The 26721-nt window shown below is 35.7% G+C and overlaps 2 protein-coding genes across 2 annotated transcripts in view; both read right to left on the reverse strand.

Annotated features, from left to right (window-relative positions):
• LOC126814436 (protein prune homolog 2) overlaps positions 1–26721 on the reverse strand; it is a 164792-nt gene that overhangs the window by 120154 nt on the left and 17917 nt on the right. Inside the window, exons 3-4 of the mRNA XM_056099899.1 lie at positions 12817–12921; positions 9482–9762 (exon numbers count right to left, since the gene is read on the reverse strand). Of these exons, the coding sequence (XP_055955874.1) occupies positions 9482–9762; positions 12817–12921 (386 nt within the window). The remainder of the gene's footprint in view (positions 1–9481; positions 9763–12816; positions 12922–26721) is intronic.
• On the reverse strand, positions 19867–21907 carry LOC130012303 (piggyBac transposable element-derived protein 4-like). Its single transcript, XM_056099900.1, has one exon. The coding sequence runs from the start codon at positions 21652–21654 to the stop codon at positions 20092–20094; it is 1563 nt and encodes a 520-aa protein (XP_055955875.1). The 5' UTR covers positions 21655–21907; the 3' UTR covers positions 19867–20091.

Below are 26721 nucleotides of genomic sequence, written 5' to 3' on the forward strand. Positions count from 1 at the left end.
ACGTTTTGTATACAAAACTTTTAATATCATAGATTTAGCTGTTCAAGACATATAAATTCATTGAAAATCAATATACTTGTTCGTCTCAAGACCTTAAACTCTGTGTAACAATCTGAAGTCAATCGGATGATAACTTTAGCCTTTAGAGCGTCACAAAGTGATCAAGGGCCATAACTTTGGCAGTAATTATCGGAAATCGTTGAAAATCAATGATTCTTTGTCTCATGGCCTAAAACACTGTGTATAAATTTCAAGTCAATCGGATATTAACTTAAGCTTCTAGAGTGTCCACAAGATTTTTTGAAGTGATCAAGGGCCATAACTTTGGCAGTAATAATCGGAAATCGTTGAAAAACAATAGGATTCTTCGTCTCATGACCTTAACACTGTGTATAAATTTAAAGTCAATCGGATATTAACTTTGGCCTTTGGAGCGTCCACAAGATTTTTTGAAGTGATCCAGGGCCATAACTCTGGCAGTAATTATCGAGAAATCGCTGAAAATCAATAGGCTTCTTTGTCTCATGACCTTAAACACTGTGTATAAATTTTAGGTCAATCAGATATTAACTTTGGCCTCTAGAGCATCCACAAGATTTTGTAAAGTGATCAAGGGCCATAACTCTGGCAATAATTATCGGAAATCACTGAAAATCAATAGGCTTCTTCGTCTCAAGACCTTAAACACTGTGTATAAATATCAATTATCAATATCAATCAGATATTAACTTTGGCAATTGTGGACGCAGGACCGACGGACGGGGGCGACGACAATATACGACCACATTTCAATGTGGGCATATAAAAATCGTAACTTCTCGAGTGTTGCATAAGATTGGAAAACTTCGACATTTACCTCTTGGATATATATCGCCCGCCACATGTTAAAAACTGTACAAGAAACACATTCCTTGATGAATTCGAAGACCTTCTTCATTCTGTAATTAATGGCCATGACCATTTTCTAGTTGTTGGTGATTTCAATATCCATTTTGAAAAATCAAACGATCAAAAAGTCAGCCAATTCAAAGATATGCTTAAATCTTTTGGACTTAAACAGCATGTGAATGACACAACCCATAAGAGTGGACACATTCTGGACCTAATTATTACTCGTGACAACAGCAAACTTCTAAAGTCTACATGTACACAAGTGATTGATGATCTTATTTCTGACCACTCGAGTATAATCTCTGAACTTTGTCTGCCTAAACCCACTCCCCTCAGAAAACAGTTCTCATACAGAAAAACCAAACATTTGGATCTGAACCATTTTAAAGATCAAATCCATCAATCCAACTTATTACAGCAGATTGAAAACACACAAAATCTACATAATCAAATTAAGATCTTCAATGAAACTCTGACATGTATCCTTGACAACTTAGCCCCGAAAGTTACTAGAAATATTATCATTCGGCCTAACAAGAAGTGGTTCAATAATGAAATCTGTGAAGCTAAACAGGAACGACGGACAGCTGAAAAACAATGGCGCAGATCAAAGCTTGAGGTCCATTAGCAGATGTACAAGTGCCTTAGAAATAAGAAAAATAATCATATTAGAAACAGTAAGCGTAATTACTACAAAACGTGCCTGCTCGAAAACAGGAGCAACCCTCGTGAAATCTATAAAATAACCAATCGTCTTCTAACTTCTGTCTCGGATGAAAATATGCCAAATCGACTGTTAAATGCCAAACTTACCGAAAGATTTTCAGATTTTTTCAAAGATAAGATAGAAAACATTCGATCTGAGCTTCTTACGAACAGACCAAATAATGATTTGGACGAGAATCTCTTTAATCACACTACTCTAGATGAATTCACCCCAGCATCATATATATGAAGAAATTAAAAATCTGATTCTAAAATCCTCATCAAAATCCTGTGACCTTGATCCAATTCCGACCTGGTTAATTAAACACTGTATTGATGAGCTCGTGCCGTGGAATCTAAACCCCGCCAGTTGACTCAATGACAGACCGTATGATACAGCACAGCGCGTACGTGCTAACCATATGGCCATCCAACCCCCCAATCACCAAAAAACAATAGGGATCATCCTTAGGGTATCAGGAATAGGTATGCAAAGTTTCAAAAAGGATCTGTTAAGGATTGCACCCTGTAGGCGAAACACAACACACACAAACATTGGGCGTGGCTCTATCCCAAGGGGTCGGGCATGCCCCAAAAATAATAGAGGTCAGCCTGCTCTGCCCCTAGGGGTTGGGCATTAATCACAAACAATGTCAATAGGGATGTTCCTTAGGATAGAAGGAATAAGTATGCAAAGTTTCAAGGTGATACTTTAAGAAATGCGGCCTGTAGATGACAAACAAATAAATACAGGAAATGTGCGCGGCTCTGCCCCTGGGGGTCGGGCATGCACCAAAAACAACAGGGATCATCCATAGGGTGTATAAGGAATAAGTAAGTAAAGTTTCAAGATGACCACTTAAGAAATGTGGCCTGTAGGCGACACACAGACACACACACAGACAGGGGCGACGGCAATATACGTCCACATTATGAATGTATTTTAAAATTACATTGCCAGTTAAATCACTTCTAAAAGGCATACATAATTAACTTCAGCGGATGGTGTAGGTGACCATTAACACACAGTTTCGTACTAAGCAATGCCTTAAATGGTAAACGCTTTTCCTGCGGTAATCGAGATAGCATGAAAGTGCTACTGTGTACGGTGTCTAAAAAGACCTAGTTTCATTACGGAAAATCAGTTAAATGCGACATTAAGGACTAGCTTCAATGAGATTAAAATGTCCGGCAATTGAGAATCCACTGAGGTAATCATGCAGATAAGGTTAATACTCATTCATGATAAATTGATAAATAGTCGATAAAAGAGAAGCAATGATTTCTGTTTAAGATTAGATTGATGAGAATTTCCTGACAAAGGAGAGAAAGAGAGAGAGAGAGAGAGAGAGAGAGGGATGGGGTTTAATGTCCATTTGAAACAAACTAGGTCATTTCGGGACTAACATTTCAATAAATCGTTTGCACGTAGGGGTCTTAAATAGCAGAGGGAGGAAACTGGAGGACCCAGAGAAAACCCATGAGGTTGGACAGGCGACCATATTCTTTGTCACGTACAACCGGGGGATTGAAACCACGCCAGTTGACTCAATGACATACTAAAAAGGAATAAGTCAGTCAAGCAAGGAAGATTAAGTAGGTAAACAAGGTACAAATGTAGGTGTATAGACACGATAAATCACGATAAATATGCTGACCAATTAATTGTCTAATCAATCCAAAGGATAATCGGAATGAGTAATAGTTATACACTCAGTACACTATATTAATTTTGAAATTTTGAATATTATTCACCATATCTTGATGTCCGATTGGCCGGACATTTGAACCAGCGGCTGCTAGGCAGGATACGCCCATATTTTGAAAGGGATGGCTAGTGAACAAGCTAAACAAAAAGCGATTTTTCGAACAATCAAGGGCCATAATTCAGGAAGTTACGATCCAATATGCACGAATATCAACAGGAACCAAGATATTTGGGTTATAAAGATATATTTCAAGTTTCCTCAAAATCGGATCAAAATTGTGACTTCTAGAGGGTCCACAACCTTGATATACCATATATTTACACTATTTGCGTACAAGAGGTGGCCATTTTGTCCGGCAGTTTTGGTCCGATTTTCACGAATTTCAAACTCAACCATCATTAGGGTGTAACGGTGATATACTAAAATGTTTTTGTAAATCGGATAAAAATTGTAACCTCTAGAGGGACCACAAGCTAAAAACGTGATTTTACGTACAATCAGGGGCCATAATTCAGGAAGTGATGAGCTGATATGCGCAAATATCGAAAGCAATCAAGATCTTTGGGTTATAAACATGCATTTCAAGTTTCAGCAAAATCGGATCAAAATTGTGACTTCTAGAGGGTCCACAACCTTGATATACCATATATACACTATTTGCGTTTGAGGGGTGGCCATTTTGTCCGTCAGTTTTGGTCCAATTTTCACGAATTTCAAACTCAACCATCATTAGGGTGTAACGGTGATATATTAAAATGTTTTTGTAAATCGGATAAAAATTGTAACCTCTAGAGGGACCACAAGCTAAAAACGTGATTTTTCGTACAATCAGGGGCCATAATTCAGGAAGTGATGATCCTATATGCGCAAATATTGAAAGCAACCAAGATCTTTGGGTTATAAACATGCATTTCAAGTTTCAGCAAAATCAGAAATTTTTTTGGACCTCTAGAGGGTCCACAACCTTGATATACCAGATGTTTACACTATTTGGGTAGGGGGGTAGGGGGACCATTTTATCTTGCAGTTTTCGTCCGATTTTCACAAAATTCGAACTCTACCAACATTAGGGTGTAACGGTGATATATTTGAACAGATTTTTAAATCAGATAATAATTGACCTCTAGAGGGACAAGCTTTTAATGCGATTTTTCGTACAATCAAGGGACATAATTCAGGAAGTTACAATTAGATATGCGCGAATAACAAAAGGATTCAAGATCTTTGGGTTATAAACATCAAAATAGAATTAAAATTGTAATTTTTCGTAAAATCATGGGTCAAGCTGCAAATAAAATAATTTTCATTTTTATCTCAAACCCTGCTCCAGTGGAGTTATCGCAACTTGAAGAAAGGGTGTAATTCAGGTATCTGTAGACACGTACATTGTATTTTGTGCAGTCTTGTGACACCTACGGAAAGAGAGGTTGCACTGAGTGACCATTATAATATGGTAGGATGACACACAGACTATAATCACCAACCAAAACATAGTTAGCCATTGGTCGATTATCAGTCGAAAAACGTAATCGGACTGTACAATGTATCTCAGAAAAGGTTGATTTCTAAAATCAGCGTTTTTGGCTGGGGAGTAGGCTAGATGGGACGACCAAACCCTGTAAATATGAACTCAATCAGCCAACCCCCACCTTCGAGCCTTATGCATGGTTTTCTTGTGGAGTGACTCTGAATTGTTTAATGCAGGAAATATGCAGGAAATAAACGAATTCCAATCAAGTTGCATTATCCATATTTTTCGGAGAATCAAAGACACTGGACTAGCAGGGTAAAGTGTACAGGTATCTACATATATTCTCTGCAGTCTATAAAACAGATATTGAATTTCAGTTAAGTTCTAAAGATAAGAAATGTAAGGAAAATGATATCAATACTCGATATAGTATTCTGATCTACAAGAAAACCAAGGTAATCTAATAACATTTTGAAAGAGTGGGGTGTGTGTCTTTTAATTTTTTGGGGTTGAGGGCAAAACTATACATGCATCAAAAAGCCGATGGGAGATTTAGGTCCTATCTCTTTATGACTAACAATTCTGACAAATTTGCAAAAGAAATCTAGAAAACATTAACCCATATAAGCTTACACATGTAGATAGCATCCATTGTTAGGTGCCAAGGACTTCAAACTCTGTATAAAATCTTAAGAGCATACAAGGTTACTATAATAGCTGTTGTGAGGATAAATGTAGCGTAAGCCTTTTAATCAAAGTCTAAACCCTCAGATCTTATTTCTATTCAACATATTTAGATTACCGGTGTACATTTCTAAATGTACAGAGAAAAGCAAAGTGTTTTTTAGTTACATGTACATGTATATCTCTATAAAGCCATCACCAATAACTAGTATCACATGAAACAAATCCAGCTGGTTGGTCTTCCAAAAAGAAGAAATTTTTTAAAGATACATTATGTAAGATTTAGATAAAGAGCCAGTCATTCGAAAATAGATAATGTAAAATAAATAATTTGAAAATTTCATTCAAACTACTCTAATGCAAGCGAAGATATTAGTCTTTGAAGGTTTGACTAGACGTGTGCAATAATTTCAACCACCGTACTGGTTATTCGAAGCTAAGTCTTGCTTCTCCATATTTAGCTTAAATCAAAATTAGTGATGGTCCGATCATCTGTTTCAACATTGGTAATTGGCCAATAAGTGGCCTATCGGGAGAAATCAGTATCGGCCGATACACAGCCATTTTGCCGATAATGGAGTTGCCAATATCTGTTTAAAATGACTCGGTAATTACCTTTAAAATATTATCCGAGTTGTCAACAAATCATTATTTTGCTTGACACGCGGTGCAACTAAATAACATGCGCATGGCTATTTAGACGTATCAGTAATACATGACTCTCATAGGGGCCGTAAAAAGGAAAGAATAAACAGTAAAAAATCCTTACCGGTTTTCGTTATATAAATAGCCACGCGCACAGCAACCAAAATAAAAGTACAAAATCCTAACCGGTCTCCGTTATTTTTTAAATCCTTATTCACACACTATTTGAGAGTTCGGTTCTCTCGATCCAATTTTTGAGAATACCATTTCTGCGCATATGCAGACAGACATTAACGCACAACAGTCCACCCGATAAAATTGTTAATTGAAATGTTGAAGAAGCCAATTGCATGAGGATCAAATCATAGAATTGCATAACACAGTCAGTATGCCGCGGAGACCCCTCTTCGATCTGTTTTCAATGCACAAACTAGAACAATACCTAATCGGCAGTAACTCCAAAATAACATCCAATAACTCCAAAATGTTGACTTTGGAAACACAAAATAACAATTTAGTGCGCAAATCAGAGTTTGACGCTCACTCGCCTGAAGGGAGATAACTCGTGTATGTGATTTTTTTTTTTTTTTTTTTTTACAAGAAACTAAAGGCTACAACAGATCACTAATGATATCCCAATTGGCTTTAATGTTAATTCTCGTCTCTTAGACCGGCTCTATCTTTATCCCAAATTTTCGTTGGGTAGAACGCTTTCTACCACAGAGGGAACAACATGTGGAAACTTCTTGCTCAAAAGCAAGTATTAGGTTCACGATGGAAAACTTGAGATACACAAACTGGAAGTAAGGATCAGTAAACATGCAATTTTCCTCCCCACATTTCAACCCGACCAACCTCTCAACTCTTGTATCCTTCCGCCTTAAAATAATGAATATTCACCAAAACCTGGCAGAAAATGTATTTTCAAACCCTTTTCTTCGATTCTACACCAAAAAGTCAACAAAATTGGCATGCAAAAGTGTGGGGGAGGAGGAGGAAGGCTAAAAATAACTTTCACATTAGGAATATTTGGTGAGCTGAGCTGTGTCCTAATGTCAATGTATCATATTATTATCTTGTTGCAATTCGTTGTAATGTATGTATTGTAATTAGTGATTGATTAATAGTTTATTAAAACAGCAATTATATGCATGAACAACATTATGGTTTATACAGTGCAATACACAATTTAACATTATAGCTATATTTATTTATTTATATTTGCAAATTTTGTCGATTGTTGACATCGTAACATATTTTGAAATAAATAAATGAAATCAATTTAAATTAGTTATCATAGTTTATTATGTTTGTTGGAGGTGTGATTGTATGCGATTTGTCACATTTAACAATGACAATTATCTGATGACCGTTATATTAGATTCAAAATTCTAACATGCTATCATCTAATTTGTAACTTCTATTCATGTAATTTCTAAATTAAGATAACGTATAATCCAACTCCTTTATTTGTTCAGTGTAAATTTTAATTCTATTTCATCTTATTTCTATTATTTAGATAAAAAACGCCTTCTTCATTGACTCTTTACGCGTTTAGCATGAACATCAAACAAATTTAGAATTTTTACTCTTCTGCCTAGCAACCATCATTATGACAAAGTCGTTTGCAATTTTGTGATTCAGCACCTGGTTGGGATTATGTTGATATAAACGACTCGATATGAACGACTAGCTATTCGTCTGGTTGGACGGAATTTTGAAATTCAGTGAGAGAGAGAGAGAGAGGGGGGGGGTAACTTCCACTCAACACAAACTAGGTTATTACGGGACTAACATATGTTTCAATTTTATTTTAATAATTTGCTTGCGCGTAGGGGTCTTTATTTAGCAGTGGGGAGGTAACCAGGGGATCCGGAAAAGACCCTCGAGGTTGGACAGGAATTTTTGAAGGGGGGGGGGGGGGGGGGGGGAGTTGACAATGCATGATGCCGTTATTGTCTCTAAATTATGTAGTCGTAGACATACATACACATTGAGCTTTTTAAAGAGAGAAATCCAACACTCTGAGTGACGTCAATTTTCACATTGTGATTCAATTTCATTGATGCAAAGCATTAATTGTGATATCAGACATGTCTATATCATTATTATACCAATCCCATCCCACCATCTAATGATAAACGATAAAGCACTAAGTGTTGTTTTACAATTTTTTTTTTATGTAGCTGAGGAGGGTGGAGTTTCGACCCCCTCACCCACTCTGGATCTGCCCCAGTACTTATTATCACGATTAATCGGAGAAATGATGCTGAAATATGAGCTAAACGACATTCGTGGCATGGGGCCCCGGTCCATCCTCATTCCGTTTGAGACTCTCGTCACCATTAGGGTACCGGGACGCCGGCATGGAATCGGGGCCATAGTCTGGGCCTGTAGAACGCCAAAATGATGGTGTGCGTGCCAGTGTTTCGCGCTCTACTGCCAGTGATCATTGACGCGGTTATCGATATCTTTTGATATAATTTATCTGATAAAAATAATAAAAAAAATTGGTGGTCATGTTTTTTGTTTTTTTTTCAATTAAAATATCCTATCAAAATCGTAGTAGTACATGTATTTGGTATGTCATATTATGCTGTGTTAGATGACCGAAAGTGACAATCAATACAATCTGTAAATATAAATAATATTTAGCTATTATATTAAATAGTTTATTGCACTATATATACCATAATATTGTTTCATGCATATAATTACTGTTTTAATAAACTATCAATCAATCACTAATTACAATACATTACAACGAATTGCAATGAAAGCATACATTAGGTTCTTGTCAACAAAATCACATACACAAGTTATCTCCCTTCACGCGAGTGAACGTGACATACCTATTTGGGCACAAAGCCACGAGGTTCTTAAATTTAACTGAATTGTTATTTTGTGTTTCTAAAGTCAACATTTTGGAGTAATTGGGTGTTATTGGGCAGTTATTGGGTGTTATTGGGCAGTTATAGGGTATTATGGGGTAATTTGACACGCCCATACTTAATTAGGCTACTGAATTTTTTATTTAAATTGTTTCTGATTTAAGTATTAACTTAAATAAACAATGGTCCTCAGCATAGTTATTTGTCTATCACGATTCTCGATAATAAAACCAAAAAAGGTGTCAACAATGGCTCATCATTGCATACAGGGCTGGTATGAAGCGTTGCAAGTCTTGTGCATAATGTTAGTCCCAAAATGACATAATGTGAGTAAACATCAAAGACGCCATAAATGTAGCTGAAAGATTACTTTCTTTTATAAGGGCAATCATTCACAAAGCTCAATCGCATTGATGTGAACATTAAATTATCATATAAAGACAATAATTGATTTCTTTATTCATAGCTGGTTAAGAATGACTTACCTGACTGGCCATTGTTTCTCTATAGGTCGGTGATCTATTACCTTCACAACATCACTTTCAAGGTCACTTAAACTTGGGCTTAAAACATGATAATCCACTAAAGTTAATATTAATTTGCCTTTAGTGTGTAAATCTAATAATGATATATCCTCATAAAATGTCAATAATTCTTGTTGTATTCCAACTTTATCCAAGAAGTGCACAGTTTCCAATCGCAGGTGAAACTTCTTTCGTGGTATTTGCATAAGAGGTAGGTAGAAGACATCTTTATTCTCATCAATCTGAAACAGAACAAATATTTCTAATTTTCAAAATATACTTTTAACCTGAAGATCATATTCAAATCACACTACCTGGATGACTAGCAGTATGCTCTAAAAAAATCAAAACTAATTTTCAATTATCTGTCTAATAATGCCACAGTTATATTCTGATGATCCACCTACAGTATACTTCAGATAAATACCTACCAGACAGCTCTAATCATACTGTACACAAAGAAAGGAGAGAGATCAATCAATTAGAATATTATCCCTTCCTCCAGTTTCCTTGACAACATACTGTACAAGTTCGAAAATCTCATCAGAAACAATCAGTCCTTTTAGTAGCAGATTTAGCGCTTACAAGACCAGATTAATCAATTGTTAGAAAAATACCATCGCAGGATTACATCTTAGTTTAGTTACAGACACTGGTAGAAAAGTAATACATGGTGCTAAATGGTATTACTGTTCAATGTACTGTCATACAGCGATATAAAAATGCAGAAATAACCCTAAAAAGCTGCAAATGAGTTAATCAAAAATTGATGATGACCTAAAGGCAAAGACTTCTGGTTCTAATTGAACAAGCCAACAGTGAGGCTGATGTCCCCCCGCCAAAATCCCAAAATAAATAGATGACAAATATTAATATGTCGCAAATTTATTTTTTTCAAAAGTATCATTAAGCAGTCAAACAGATTATCAACTATATACTAAGTTTCATCACTCTCTATCAGATAGAATCAAAGTTATCTTGCCCTAAAGCATCGACCAAAGATATTGCTTAGCTCTGATTAGCTTTAGCTCGAAATGTTAATCATTGAACTCAGTCAAGACATTCACCTAATGAACATCAACATCAAGTTTAAACATTCTACATCAATTAAAAGCAGTTATTGTGTAATCCAAAGACTTGACCAATCAAATTGCTTATCACTCCTTAGCCTAAGCAGAAAATTCTCATCATCGAACTTAGTCAAGGTAATGATGTAATGAATCTATACTCAGTTTCATCACTCTCACTTAATTAAAACCAAAGATATCGTGCCCAAAAGCATCAACCAATCAGATTGCTTATTTCTGCTTACCGTAAGCAATGTTTATCACTGAACTCCATCAAGGCATTCACCTAATGAATGCCTACACCAAGTTTGAACATTCTACCTCAATTAGAAGGAGAGTTATTGTTTTCCAAAGTCTCAACCAATCAAATTGCTTATCGCTCTGCTTACCCTGAGCAGAAAATGCTCATTATCGAACTTATTCAAGGTATTGATGTAATAAAACTATACACCAAATTTCATCACTCTCACTTAATTAGAACTAAAGTTATCGTGTCCCAAAGCATCAACCAATCAAATTGCTTATCTCTGCTTACCCTGAGCAGAAAATTCTCATCTTCAAACTCCATCAAGGCATTCACCTAATATTAGTAATAAACACCTACACCAAGTGTGAACATTTTAGCTCAATTAGAATGAGAGTTATTGTGTTCCAAAGTCTCGACCAATCAAATTGCTTATCGCTCGGCTTACCCTGAGCAGAAAATGCTCATTATCAAACTTATTCAAGGTATTGATGTAATAAAACTATACACCAAATTTCATCACTCTCACTTAATTAGAGCTAAAGTTATCGTGCCCCAAAGCATCAACCAATCAAATTGCTTATATCTGCTTACTCTAAGCAGAAAATGCCCATCTTCGAACTCCAGCAAGGCACTGGCCTAAAAACACCTACACCAAGTTTGAACATTCTAGCTCAATTACAAGGAGAGTTATTGTGTTCAAAAAAGTGTGACGGACAGACAGATGCAGACAGACTGACGGACGAACCCATTTTAACAGTCCTGATTTCTTCGAAAGGTAGGGGACAATAAAATTCTTTCTACTACAGACCTTACCACATTCAATCCTAGAGTGCACTTCTGAGTACTACACATCATTCCCAGAATAATCTCAACGGGATGATGATCAAAATGAGAGAACTACTGAATAATCAACTTCAGTCATGCCCTGGACAGTTAAATGGAACATTGTATAAGTAATTACTTTGATTTGCTTCACCAGTAGAAGCAATGTATTTAAACTTTATTTAAGGTCATTTGTTTTAAAGATACAAATTGTTATATTTAAATGTCTAAATTCCAGAAGTACTATCAAGCATAGAGTAAGTAGTTATGAATGCCATTAAATGTAGGTTAAACTAAAGAGGAAATGTTAGTTACATGAAATGAGTACCGGTAAATCAAATGTGAAGATAGATGGTCATAGGTTTAATTTTATTTATTAGATTGAAACAAAAACCATCAGCATTGTGGATTTTATTTGTACAGTTCAGAATAATATTTCTTCAATATCTGATTTATGTTTTCAGTCCAGGAGTTATACGACAGTGGCCATTCACCAAAGGACTTCAGATCATAATTTTGATTTTACTCTATAACAACAAATCATAGCACTAACATTATGCATCAAAAATTACATTTATATTCATTTCCCATGCAGCATAATCAATTTTTTATTAAAACTGTGCATTCACAAAATGTTACCTCTTCTGAATTTGGTGTTAATTTCACCATTAATATTTTACTTTTAAGTGAGAGAGAGAGAGAGAGAGAGAGAGCGAGCGAGAGAAACATGGTTTAACATCCACTCAACACAAACCAGGTCATTTCGGGACTAACATATGGTTCAATTTTATTGTAATAATTCGCTGGTGCGTAGGGGTCTTAAGCAGTGGGAGAAAAAAAAAGACGAGGAGAAAACCCATGAGGTTGGACAGGCGACCCTACTCCTTAACACATACAACCGGAGAATCGAAACCACGCCAGATGACTCAATGACAGACATGCGCTAACCATTCGGCCATCCAAGTCAACAAATGTCCATGTCAACAAAGGTCTATAATTCAGTAAAACATTAATGGAATCCCATGAAACACGGACTTGATAAGTAACAATTTTTAATCAAACATCGCAAAGTTTAATTTGAAAAAATTACAGAAAACAAAAATGACAGAAAGGATGAAAACAGTAAGAAAAGCTATTTCTATAATGACTAATTAACTTACTGTGTAAAGATAATAAGCATAGACCAAAGATGACACAGTGGAATCTAAATCACATGACATATTGCCTGAAACAACATGGACCTTAGTATAATCATCTAGTCTTGCCTGAAAAAGATAAACAACATAGAACAAAACATTACAATTGGTGAAGGGGGCAGAGGTTCCGGAATGGAAGGTTGCACTATGCAGATTATTGAAAAGGTTCATCCCTGTCGGACCAACAGGGAATGTTGAAACCATAGGTTTTATGCTCTTGTGTTCCCAATTCATCACCCTAGAATGCTCATAATAAACTTTAACATTTTGATTAATGTCAGAACCATAAACCAGGAAGTTACGGTCCGATGAGCACCAATATCAAACTCATCCAAAATCTTTTCATCCTTAACATATGTTTTAAGTTTCATCTATATTGATCATTCAAAAATTATGGCCTGGCCTCTAGAGGACCCACAAACTTTGTACACATTTTGCGTAAAAGGCAGTGCCACAGTCCAAAAAGATGAGGTCTGATCTTCGAAAGGCAGGGGACACAACTTCTGATGGAGATTTGATTTTGGTACTTTAACAGTTGGTTTTCAATCATCGGATCAGAAATTCCTGGTCGGTATAAAAGCCACCAGTCTATGAACAATGAATATGGGAACATTGCTCTGTCTCTCTGTTCCATTGTTTACTGCTCATTTCTGTTTTTTTTACGTAGCTACAGAATTTTCAATGCATGCATTCATGTAATGAAATTTGTGCATTATAAATAAATATACATTATTGTTATTATCATTTTGAAATAATGTTTTCTTCTTTCTGTCCCCGAAATCTGTCATTTATTTTACTGGTCCCCAATGAAACTGTTTTAAATGGTTGAAAACCTCTAGTCTAGAAGACATTTTCTGTCTGGAAAAGTTAATAGATTTGTAAATATCAGAGGTTGTTCTCTATGATGATGTCTACAGTACATCAATCACAGATCTTCTACATCAGGGTATTTATGGTAAACTAAGAGACAATAGACAATTTACCACATACAGTACATAAAGTCTTAATTTTTATAGTTCTTTTTGATTAGTCATTTGAATCAATTTTCTTTTTTATTTACAGGCAAATCATACAAATCACTAGGTAATTTAAGTTTTTCTGTCTACCATCCTCTGAATTAGCAGTAATTTGAGTAAGCTCTTATCTAAAAATAAACAATCTACAGTGATCCCACAATATAAAAACTAATTACTATAGTCATCAATAAGAAAACCAGCGGCTGCCAGGCAGGATACGCCCACATTTTCGAGAGATGGATAGAGAACAAGCTAAAAAGAAAGTGATTTTTCGTACAATCAGGGGCCATAATTCAGGAAGTTATGGTCCGATATGCGTGAATATCGAAAGGAACCGAGATCTTTGGGTTATAAACTTACATTTCTAGTTTCAACAAAATCGGATAAAAATTGTGACCTCAACCTTGATATACCGTATTTTTACGCTATTTGAGAACGAACGATGGACATTTTGTCTGTCAGTTTTGGGCCGATTTTCACAAAATTCGAACTCAGCCATCCTTAGGGTGTAACGGTGATATATTAATACTTTTTTTTTAAATCTGATAAAAAATTGTCACCTATAGGGTCCACAAGCTAAAAACGCGATTTTTCGTACAATCAGGGACCATAATTCTGGAAGTTACGGTCCGATATGCGCGAATATCGAAAAGAACTACGATCATTGGGTTATAAACTTACATTTCAAGTTTCAACAAAATCGGATAAAAATTGTGACCTCTATAGGGTCAACAACCTTGCTATACCATATTTTTACGCTATTTGAGAACGAGGGGCGGCCATTTTGTCTGCCAGTTTTGGGTAGATTTTCATGAAATTTGAACTCAGCCGGCTTTAGGGTGTAACGGTGATATCAGGCGTTTTTGTGAACCGATTAGATTAGACCGATTAGCTATTATACGCATTTGTGAACCAAGTTGATTATGCTAATCGTTATATTTGTGAGACGATTTAACTCAACTGATTAGGCAAATCGACCTAATCGTCCCAGGAGGTGTTTAGGCGATTAGATTTGACGTTTTCAAAATGGCGGAATGTTCCACGTCGTAAGTAATTTTTAATGCTTATTGTTGTTTATCTCCATAAAAATTGTTTTTTTAAAACACATTTGACGTGTTTAATGTTAACTTTATAGTCCACAAGAATGTTAGATCACCTCTAAGCAATTTTAGGCCCTCTGGGTGTCCTAATTTTAGTAAAATATTACGTCACTCCCGTTAGGCCTAACAGTCACCCACTCACTGTACGTAGTCTACTGCCTAGTCGTTAACTTGGACTACACTTGAAACACAGGCCCCCATCGTCATGTTTTGACATATCGATCAATACCTGTAACCAGTCTCCCCCTGAGTAAGTGTTATCACGTGGTTGTCACTGTTGCGTAAGGTCCATCTGTCCTTCTGTTCTGTGATACTCACATTGGGTGATAGAAAAAAAAACACGTATGTACTGATAGATAAAATGTTATTATAAAGTAAATTTAATTTTAATTTTTCAGGTATTGGCGAGATGTCCAAATTGACTTTGGGGATGGGAAACATGTCACTGTTAATGTAGATTTGCCGACATATGAAAAAATTGTCAATGGAGGTAGGTCTAGCTACTAGTGTAGGCTACTGTAGTACTACTGAGCAGAGTAGTACCATATTTGTGGGGGGGGGGGGGGGCATGTGTCATGATGCCCGTCGAAGGGTATTTATAAGTGATACAGCAAAAAGCGGCGGTGGGCTGCACCCCATAACGGGGTTCCGAAAATGGGACAGCGCATTTTTACAGTTATAAAAATATTGGCACGGCACCTGCCACAACCCCCTCAAAAAATATACACCAAGATGCAGAAAATTACTTATTTTGTCACAAAAAAATCATAAATGTCAACTCACAACCCTCAAGAGAGAGAGAGAGAAATGGGGTTTAACGTCCACTCGACAACTAGGTCATTTCGAGACTAACATATGGTTTAATTTTATTTACATAATTCGCTTGCGCGTAGGGGTCTTTAGCTGTGGGGGGAAACCGGAGGACCCGGAGAAAACCCACGAGGTTGGACAGGCGACCCTACTCCTTGTCACGTACAACCGGGGATTCGAAACCACGCCAGTCGACAGACTTTAGGATACAGCGCGCACACGCTAACCATTCAGCCATCCAACCCCCCCACAACCCTCAATCGCCCTCTTTAAATAAATGGCTTAATTAAAACGGAAAACCCCTCTTTTAGCATTATTAATAAAAACATATAACTACTTATTGTAAACAAATAAATTTAATATTAATTAAAATTATATACCGTATCCACATTGTTTTTGCAGATCCAGAGACATTAGAAAACATCAAAACAAATTTGTTGGCAGCGAATGTTCCTGATACCGGTTTAAATGGCAACACCGATAAGGGAGAAAATATTCAGATTCATGAAGGTATTTTATTTGTTATATTTGCTTTTTATCAAATAAATTTGTTAATTACCTATAAAGACTATTTTTAAAATATAATTTTAGGGGTAGCTTAGGTAAGGTATTTGCTCACGACCCGGTTGGGTTGGTACAGTACCGGATGGGAAATAAGAAACTTTTAACTCGCCCCCCCCCTTTCGAATGATTAGGCAGCAAACATTTTTAGAAAAAAAACTGGGCATTTGGACGAGACTATAATAACCCGAGTTTCACCTATGTAAATATAGGACTGAACGTTAAGAAATAAAACATGGTACATGTAGTTGGGAAGCAAGTAGAAAGTTATCCCAGCTACCAGGCAAAACTTCTAGCATTGCAAGTTGATTGCTTTTCCAATTTAGCCTAATAAACAGAGCAGTATAATATCATGTTGTTAAACACAAATCAATCAATCAGTCAGAATAATTTTGATATCTATTAATAGGCTATAAAATAAAGTGTTCGCAGAGTCAACGTTAATCTGTCTTTTTTTTAAAACTTTCAGAAGGTGCTTCTGGAGCTGAAAATAAAAAGAAGGGAGAAATGCCTGAAGGGGCTGTCCGCTTGCTTATAAAGCTTCACAAGAAGTACAACAATAAAATGAATGACAAGAAGACACCAAAAAAGAATGTGTGGGCTTTGATGGCAACTGAAATGCAAAAAACTGATGTAAAATACAGTTACACATGGATTCAACTAAAGTTAAAATGGAACAATATTTTAACACCATATAAGAATTGCGTCAAACATAATCAAAAAACAGGGGTTGAGCCTAAGTACTGCAAATATTATGATGACCTGGATGAGTATATTGGCTGTCGACCATTTGTTCGACCTCGCATAGTCCTGTCAAACTCCACAATTCAGCAGTCGAGTGACCCATTGACTTCCACGATTGAGCATTCAAATGAAGCACAGGCAGATGATGCTACAGACAATGATCAGTCAGATCTACTTATATCAAACGAGGATGATATAAGAGGAAATCCATTACCAACTCCACCGGTGGAAAAACGAAAACGGTTAACAAAGCGAAATTCGGAAATTCTCCAAGTCCTGGAAAAAAATGAATTAAAAAGACAAGGTGACACTGAAAGAATTATTGAAATCATGAATAAAGAACATCAGGAGGTTATGGAAATTGAAAGAAGAAGATTAGACTTGGAGCAATCGAAAATTGATATTTTTAAAAAGCTTATCGAAAAGTTGTAGGTTATGGATATTCCAATTCGAAACGAATAATGTTATTGATTTTTGTATCATTTATAGTTTACTGTTAATTTTACGTTAGGCAGAGACTGCCCCGGTTGGAAAAGGTTAATTTAGTTATTATCAAACGGAGGAACAACAACTGCGAGAATGGTCATCAATTTTAAAGTGCGACCATAAGAACAATTTACTTACGAGAAGACAGATTGTCTCTTTTAGTACTTTTGTTTACTACTATTAGGTATTACTATGCATTCTAGTTTTATGCATTTATTATTTTCTGTTAACTCAAAAAGACATAGTCTGTTTATTTAAAAGTTTATTTATGTTATTAAAACATCAATAAAAAATTAAATTACATAAAAAGCAATAAGCTGATAGCATTGCGTTTTTGTTCACCATTTGGTTGAGGTGTATCATCACCAAAATACTCGTTTTGATCACCAGCCTCTTCTTCAGCTAGACCTTCATGCAGATAGTCATCTAGAGATGTCTCATTCTGAAGACATATATTATGTAAAGCAAAGCAACTAGTTATAAAATGAATGAGTCTGTCATGATCATGCATATCAATATATTTTAGTCGCCTAAACCGACCCTTTAGAATACCAAAAGCATGCTCGATGCGTATACGCGTTGAACTATGTTTAAAGTTATAACTTTTCTTAATGTCTGACAAATTGCCAAAATCTTTGTAAGGCACCAAAACATGTTCTTCTAGAGCATAAGCTGAGTCCGCTAATAGATGACAATTGTCTGGAAATAACTTTCGACGAACGGTCATATCTTCCGAGTCCCTATATAGTGGAGAGTTTTGAAAAACTCTAGCATCATGTGCCGAGCCGGGCCATCCTGCATATACTGATGTAAAAAAGCCTTCATGATCACATACAGCCATAACATTAATGCTAGGAAACTTTTTCCTATTGATGTAGTTCTCCGGAAACTTTTTTGGTGCTTTAATGGGAACATGGGTTCCATCTAATGCCCCAATAACACCGGGAAATCCTCTTAACCTTTTAAATCCTTCAATTATTTCCTGTAGCCTGTCTCCAGATGGCCATCTTATGACTTTTGGCAAAACATGGTCCACCACGATCTTTGATAAGTTACCAACAATCTTAAAAACGGTAGCTTCACATACGCCAAACACATCTCCTATACGTATGAGTGGCAGTTGGGATGACGCATAATACAAAAATATTAATAGTTGTTTTTCAGCAGATATTTCGACATAGTTTACATACAAATAGTTGATGAACGGTTGGATATAGTCAATGATGACATCAAATGTTGATTTTTCACATCGGAATCTCTTTCTAAATTCTTCTGGGCTGTATTCATTTACAGTTTTTTCAACATATTCCTCGAACCTAGGTTTTCTCAGGACACTTTTAACCCTTTCATTACTAGTGAGTTTTATAATGTATGACGCCAAATCCTGACAATATTCAGAAAAAACGTCGAAAAAATATGCGAAATGTTCATGTGATTATAGCTCAAAACCTATCAACTTTCAAAGAAGACAAGTTATGATTTTCTGAAAGGAAATTGAATTCTCTTTCCAATGGAGTCAACTAGAAATATGCATCTCTCATCACTACTTATGTATCATAAGATGTATCTGAAAAAAAATTTGAAATTTTTTTCAAGATAACCTTTGGAGAAAAACTTAATGCTACAAAGTTCAAAATTAATCTGACAAGTTAATTTCATTTTAAGGAGAATTTAATTTCCTTCACAATGGTACAATATTTTTGAAAATCTGATGGTAAATAAAAAAATGGCAACCATTTTAGTAAAAGAGTAACAAAGTCGTCAACCGTACTGTGATTGTTGCGACGGAGGAAACCGTTAGGTTGTCGACATATTTTGCTTACCTTGACTTATTTAACTTAATATTAATGTACAAAGCTGTAGTTTTTAAGGCTTAATGGTGTTAACATGTATTCCATTGAAAAAGCTCAATATACAAAAATAAACAATTTTTTGTTGAGTTTCTGGGTGCTATCATCAAATTCGGGCGGCGACTTCAATGGATTGGATTTATGTTATTTATACTAGGTAAATCTGTTGTATACATGTATCTGAAGGAAGATATCCAGAAACATTCTGGGGAAAAAATGAGAAACACCAAAGAGTTTATAAAACCATCTTTATACATGTACATGTATATCTTTCAAACTTGTAAATTGAACTCAAAACTTTTTAAATTTTAACTCAAACTTCTGAACTCAAACTTCTGAACTCAAACTTCATAAAAGTGAACTGGGTAACATAACTCTGAAATAAATAAAAAGTAAAAATTAAAACTAGAACATAGTCCATTTTAAAATCAGCAAAATATCAACAAATCTTTGGTCCAAGTTCATTGTTACTGTATTACAAATGTCTATTTTGACTGAGATGCGTGGTACAGTGGAAAGCATGTTTTACACAAATTAACAGAACAGATATTGCATCCGAATGACGATTGGATCCCTCTACCACTTGGTGCGCGTTTTCCTGAGGCACTGCACAAAACACACACACGTTTGCGCCCAGAAAAATGAACTAGCGAATGACCAGATATGTTGCTTTCATCGAACACGTTTTTCTAATTTACGTTTTGGGGTGCGTCTGTAACTTTTAGAAACTGCTCCACCAATCAAACACTTAGCCAGCGAATGACGAAATTCAAGTTGAGTCATTGGGGTTTTACCCAGTGCTTTCATGTGAAGCTTATAAATCAGAAAGCTGTTTACACATGCAACATTTAATAAAAAGTAAAACAAATAGCGCCACCATTTTAGGCTTGTACGGCCAAAAGAATAGTATTGGCGGAGCTGGTCACCCAAGTCTACTCCCCCCATACATTTGTTGTAATTAATTATGCAAAGTGGTTTTGAAACATTTTCAATAATTCCAGCTCTTGTTCTGCGTTGTACTACCGACATTTCAGCATCACAGTTCGTAGACAAAATGTGCACCGTCTTTTTATCCTGCCATGCTGTTGCGATCAAGTTGTTACTTTGAATAAATTTGGTACTGCCTTTAGCAAGTTTATGAACATGTGATAGTGGATAGTATTTCCTATTGGACCGAATAGTACCACAGCAGTATGTCTTTTTATTCAAGAGTTCGATTGCCAAATCAATACTAGTGAAAAAATTATCGAAGTAAACATGTCGATACTCGTATAACATGGTTTCCATAAGGTCCATAACAACCTTGTGTCCAAGATTTTTTTCTTGTACTCCGTCGAGGCTTTTGCCAGTGTAAACATTGAAGGCATGTACGTAACCTGTATCAGACGCAGCAGCAATCCAAACTTTTATACCTCTTTTCGTGGGTTTCATGGGCATGTATTGTACAAATCCGAGGCGACCCTTATACTTAACCATACCCTCATCAATACTTATATTTTGTGGGGGATCATATTGTTCTCTAAAAGATTTTTTGCACATGTCTATCATGGGTCTTACTTTATACAAACGATCAAAACCATCTGCACCCTTAGCTGGCTGTTTAGTAGAATCGGTGAGATGCAAATCTCTTTGAATTGCAAAATATCTGTCACGAGACATGCACTTCCTTATGAAGTCACTGTTCAACGAGGGGTCCGACGACCAATATTGTTTCAGGGACGGCAAAACAATCAACCCCATCAGCATTGTAATACCTATAAAAGTTTTCAGTTCACTCACTGATATATTTACATCACGTCCATTTTGAGATGAATAACGGTTTGTCTCTAATTTCAATGTCTCCCAAAAAGTATTAGGAATCAACTGATCAAAATATGCGGAAGCTGGAGGCAACTTGGAACCATCTCCGGCGCCATCAACCATGTCAATCTGACCTACATTTGGAAAATTAGTCGGTCCTTGTTTTGCCGAAAAACGTTTGATAATTACCTTGCGAGTAATCTGACTCCATTCGAGATCGTCCCTATTTAATATGTCCTCAAAGTCATCATTTTCGCTGCTAGACTCTCCAGACGAATCGTATTCCAGTCCTTGTTCAATTTCAATGTCACTTTCATCGTCAAAATTATCATCCAATTCACGGTCATTTATTACCTCTTTTTGCTTCAATTCGGCACATTCAACGTCATAAGAATCGAATCCATTAAAATCGCCGTCTGAATCCGATGACGCCATTCAAAAATTCAACGAAAAACCTTCATTTTTACACAAAACTCTTCAATATAAAAAATTTCACGGAGGCCGCCATTTTGAATACTGCTATGTTTACAGTACACTCCAGTTGTCGTTAGTCACGTGAGAGTTTTGTTCCGAGTGGAAAATTACCGAGTTTTACCGACCGTCATTTCGGGCGACATCGGGCGATCCCGTACAGGACGTTACGGGCGGTTTCGGGCGCTTACGTAACGAGAGGGTTAACATGTTTTGCCACTTCAGTTTTCAAAAATATACTTGAACTTGTTGGACATAGGAGATTGTTTCTAACGGCGACCATTTTTCCTTTTTTGCGTATATAACCTTCATTTGTCTTTAACAAGTCATCAATAATTAGCAGAGACAATTTTTTTTTCTGATCGGTGTCAGTGATGGCAGCCATCTTACCAAATCGTAATTATCAAATTTCACATTTGTGGACCATAGCTAATCAAATCGAAATCATACCAAATCGTACTAGCAAATCAAAACCTAATCTAATCGACTCACAAAAACGCCTATAATAATACAGTTTTTTAAATCGGATAAAAATTATGACCTCTATAGAGTCCACAAGCTAAAAACGCAATTTTTCGTACAATCAAGGGCCATAATTCAGGAAGTTACGGTCCGATATGCGCAAATATATAAAAGGAACCGAGATCTTTGGGTTATAAACTTACATTTCAAGTTTCAACAAAATCGGATAAAAATTGTGACCTCTATAGTGTTCACAAGCAAAAAACGCGATTTTTCGTACAATCAGGGGCCATAATCCATGAAGTTACAGTTCGATACATGCCAATATCGAAAGGAACCGAGATCTTAGGGTGATAAACCTATATTTCAAGTTTCATTGAAATCGATAAAAATTGTGACCTGTAGACTGTTCACAAACAATTGTGGATGGATGGACGGACAGGGGCGACGACAATATACGTCCACATGAAAATGTGGGCGTATAAAAAGCCTACAGTGAGGTTGATGTCTCCCTCTTCACTACCAAAATTAATAGATAACACTCATTTATTACTTGCACATTTATCTTTTTAAAAGGCATCTGGCAGTAAAATTGTTTATCTCTATACATAGCCTGAGCAGAAATTGCATATTTCTGCTTAGACTAAACAGAAAATGTATATTATGGAACTTCGTCAAGACATTCATCACCGAACTAGATCACACTTCTTTATTTTACAAAAATACAAAGTGGAATGTCCCTTTAACTTATTTCCTACTTTACAGGTTAACTGTATGCACACAAGTCTGGACACAATTAATTTACACTGAATTTTATCTTATACTTATTTCATTTCTAAATTTATCTCGTCTCAATATAGATGCTTTGATAACATTTCATATTTTTTCAGTAATGAAGATATTTGTATCAACGTTACAGATATGTAGTAGTTATAAGCACACTTTCCTCAGTGTATCGGTGAATATCAGGACAGTTTTGGTCGAGGGGCCCAGCTGTGGCGGCTCCCGACCAAAACTGTCCTGATATTCACCGATACACCGAGGAAAGGTGCTAATAAGTTACTTACATCACATTTCTATGAGTATTGTGAAGCAAAATGTGAAAAATAGTATTTATTATCGAGTCATTTCAACCGAAAAGTGACAAATACTTTCTGCTCTTTCATTATTTATCCCTTTCTGAGCCTCACGTTACATTTCATGGTAGAATGATTTCGCAGTGGAGAGACGACCTGAGTAGTATTTACACGTGTGTCTTGCTATGATACTCTGAACGTAAAACAATCATGTGTTTGTTTAGACCACATCGTCAAAACAACTTGTCTATGGCGTAGAGGACTGCGATATTATTAAATGTAGTGTAAAGGAAATGCGAAACGTGGGTCATTCCTGGTGAAAGTATACATCGGCGGATGGTTCTTCCGTTGAAATTTATTTGTAATAAAGTTTATGACTTTCTAGGCGTTTTTTTTTCATCCTGCTTATTTTCAATGCCTGTGAAGTGTCCAGCAAGAGAACTGCGCCTTCTATCATCACAATTAATTAAAATAATTATTTAATATTCTAATTTATATATTTTGCATATTAATATAAATCAAACCAAATTATGAAATAGATGCCAATTGATATGTATAATAATTGATTTTTGTAATATGTTGTTATGTTAATTTAATGTCATTGTATATGTTTTTGAACTGCCATGTAGTTCCCCCCCATTTTGTTTTGTTACTATGATTTTGACTAGTTGTTTCATGTACATTATCCTTGTGCATTGTATAGAGCCATCGTTATCAATTGCGATCTGGGTCGGACTAAACGTCGGCTACTTATTGCTTGATAGGTATCTAAAACGGTATAAAAGTATCCGTGTATTGAAAATAAACAGGACAGTTTTATCAAAGGTTGCCAGTGGCAACGAGTAGAAGTGGGATGTAAGTACCATAACAACAGATAAGCATAAAATTAATAATCCATGTTCATTTTTCATTTAATCAGTGAATCTTTTTTTTTCAACTCTTAAAATAACATCAGTTAAAAGGAAAACATTATTCCACATCCAATATCAATTCAATGTCAATAGTCAAACAAATTTAAAGAAGCATTAGCCCATTGGAAATCATTGCTGGTCGGTAACAAAAAATAGAATTTCTGAATTGACTTAAGTATAAAGTTAAATCATGGTTCTCAAAATAAGATCAATATTTGAGACAAAACCTGCCTCTTCCTTTTCCACAGTAAAGGAGTGGGATGCAGAATTTAAGTGTGGCATAGAGAGCCTTGACGATGACCCTCACTCTGTAAGGCCATCAACAGCAACCATTCAAGAAAACATTACCGGGTGATGGCTGATCAACGATTGACCACTCAAGATATTGCTAGTGTTTTGGGCATCTCTCAGGGTTGAGCACATTGTCGTCAACAAGTTTCTGCAACATTGGTGCCAAAGCTCTTGACTGCGGATCAGAAATGTTATCCCCAATTTGAAGCAGATCCTGATAATAATTCGGTCAGATTCGGCCCTGTCAGACTTCCACCTTTTTCCAAAGATAGGTTGCCAGGCAATGAAACATACGCCCACAGCAGCTAAATCGCCCAAGCGGTCGACAAAGGTTGTCGCATATTTATTCCTTTGTGGGTAATTGGGGGGTCTTTACAAGACAGTTCCATACAGATCAGATTATAATTTTTGCCATTTGAGGGTTCACAAGGTTCTACAAACTGAAACAATGGTCTCAACTCTTGAAGTAATCTACAGAAATTGTTGAAATTTGACAGGCTTTTTCGTTTTACTAATCTAAATAATGCATATAAATTTCATACAGATCAGTTGATCACTTTTGTCATTCAAACGTTAACAAGGTTCACAACAGCCATAACTCTAGAAATTATGCATATAAATTTCATACATATCAGATGATAACTTTCATCAATCGAGCATTAACAAGGTTGAACAAAGTGAAACAAGGGCCATAACTCTAGAAGTAATAAACGGAAATTGCTGAAATTCAATAAGATTTTTCTCTTCACTAATTTAAATGACGCATGTAAATTTCATACAGATCGGCAGATAACTATTGATGTTAGAGCGTTCACAAGGTTCAATAAAGTGAAACAAGGCCCATAACTCTTAGATGTAATAAACGGAAATTGCTGAAATTCAATAGGCTTCTTCATTTCACTGATTTAAATAATGCATATATAAATTTCAGAAAGATCGGATGATAACTTTTGGCTTTAGAGCGTTCACAAGGTTCAATAAAGTGAAACAAGGGCCATAACTCTTAGATGTAATAAACGGAAATTGCTGAAATTCAATAGGCTTCTTCTTCGTTTCACCAATTTAAATCATGCATATAAATTTCACAAAGATTTGGTGATAACTTTTGACGTTAAAGGGTTCACAAAGTTCAATAAAGTGAAACAAGGGTCATAACTCTTAGATGTAATAAATGGAAATTGCTGAAATTCAATAGGCTTCTTTGTTTCACCAATTTAAATCATGCATATAAATTTCACACAGATTAGGTGATAACTTTTGACGTTAGTGTGTTCACAAGGTTCAATAAAGTGAAACAAAGGCCATAACTCTTAGACGTAATAAATGGAAATTGCTGAAATTCAATAGGCTTCTTCATTTCGCTAATTTAAATAATGCAAATATAAATTTCAGAAAGATCGGCCATAACTCTTAGACGTAATAAACGGAAATTGCTGAAATTCAATAGGCTTCTTTATTTCGCTAATTTAAATAATGCATATATAAATTTCAGAAAGATCGGATGCTAACTTTTGGCTTTAGAGCGTTCACAAGGTTCAATAAAGTGAAACAAGGGCCATAACTCTAGACGTAATGAACAGAAATTATTGAAATTAAATAGGCTTCTTTGTTTCACCAATTTAAATCATGCATATAAATTTCACAAAGATTAGGAGATAACTGTTGACGTTAGAGCGTTCACAAGGTTCAATAAAGTGAAACAAGGGTCATAACTCTAGATGTAATAAACGGAAATTGCTGAAATTCAATAGGATTTTTTGTTTCACTAATTTAAATGATGCATATCAATTTCAGAAAGATAGGATGATAACTGTTGTCATTAGAGCGTTCACAAGATTCAACAAAGTGAAACAAGGGCCATAACTCTAGATGTAATTAACAGAAATTGCTGAAATTCAATAGGCTTCTTTGTTTTACTAATTTGAATGATGCATATAAATTTCATACAGATCGGTTGATAACTTTTGTTGTTAGAGCGTTCACAAGGTGCAACAAAGTGAAACAAGGGCCATAACTCCAGAAGAAATTAACGTAAATTGCTGAAATTCAATAGGCTTCTTCATTTCACTAATTTAAATGATGCATATCAATTTCAAACAGATCGGATGATAACTGTTGTCATTTGAACATTCACAAGATTCAACAAAGTGAAACAAGGGCCATAACTATAGACGTAATTAACGGAAATTGCTGAAATTCAATATGCTTCTTTGTTTTACTAATATAAATGATGCATATAAATTTCATACAGATCGGTTGATAACTTTTGTCGTTAGAGTGTTCACAAGGTG

The sequence above is a fragment of the Patella vulgata genome, chromosome 3 (assembly GCF_932274485.2).
Source record: "Patella vulgata chromosome 3, xgPatVulg1.2, whole genome shotgun sequence".
Classification (NCBI taxonomy): Eukaryota; Metazoa; Mollusca; class Gastropoda; family Patellidae; genus Patella; species Patella vulgata.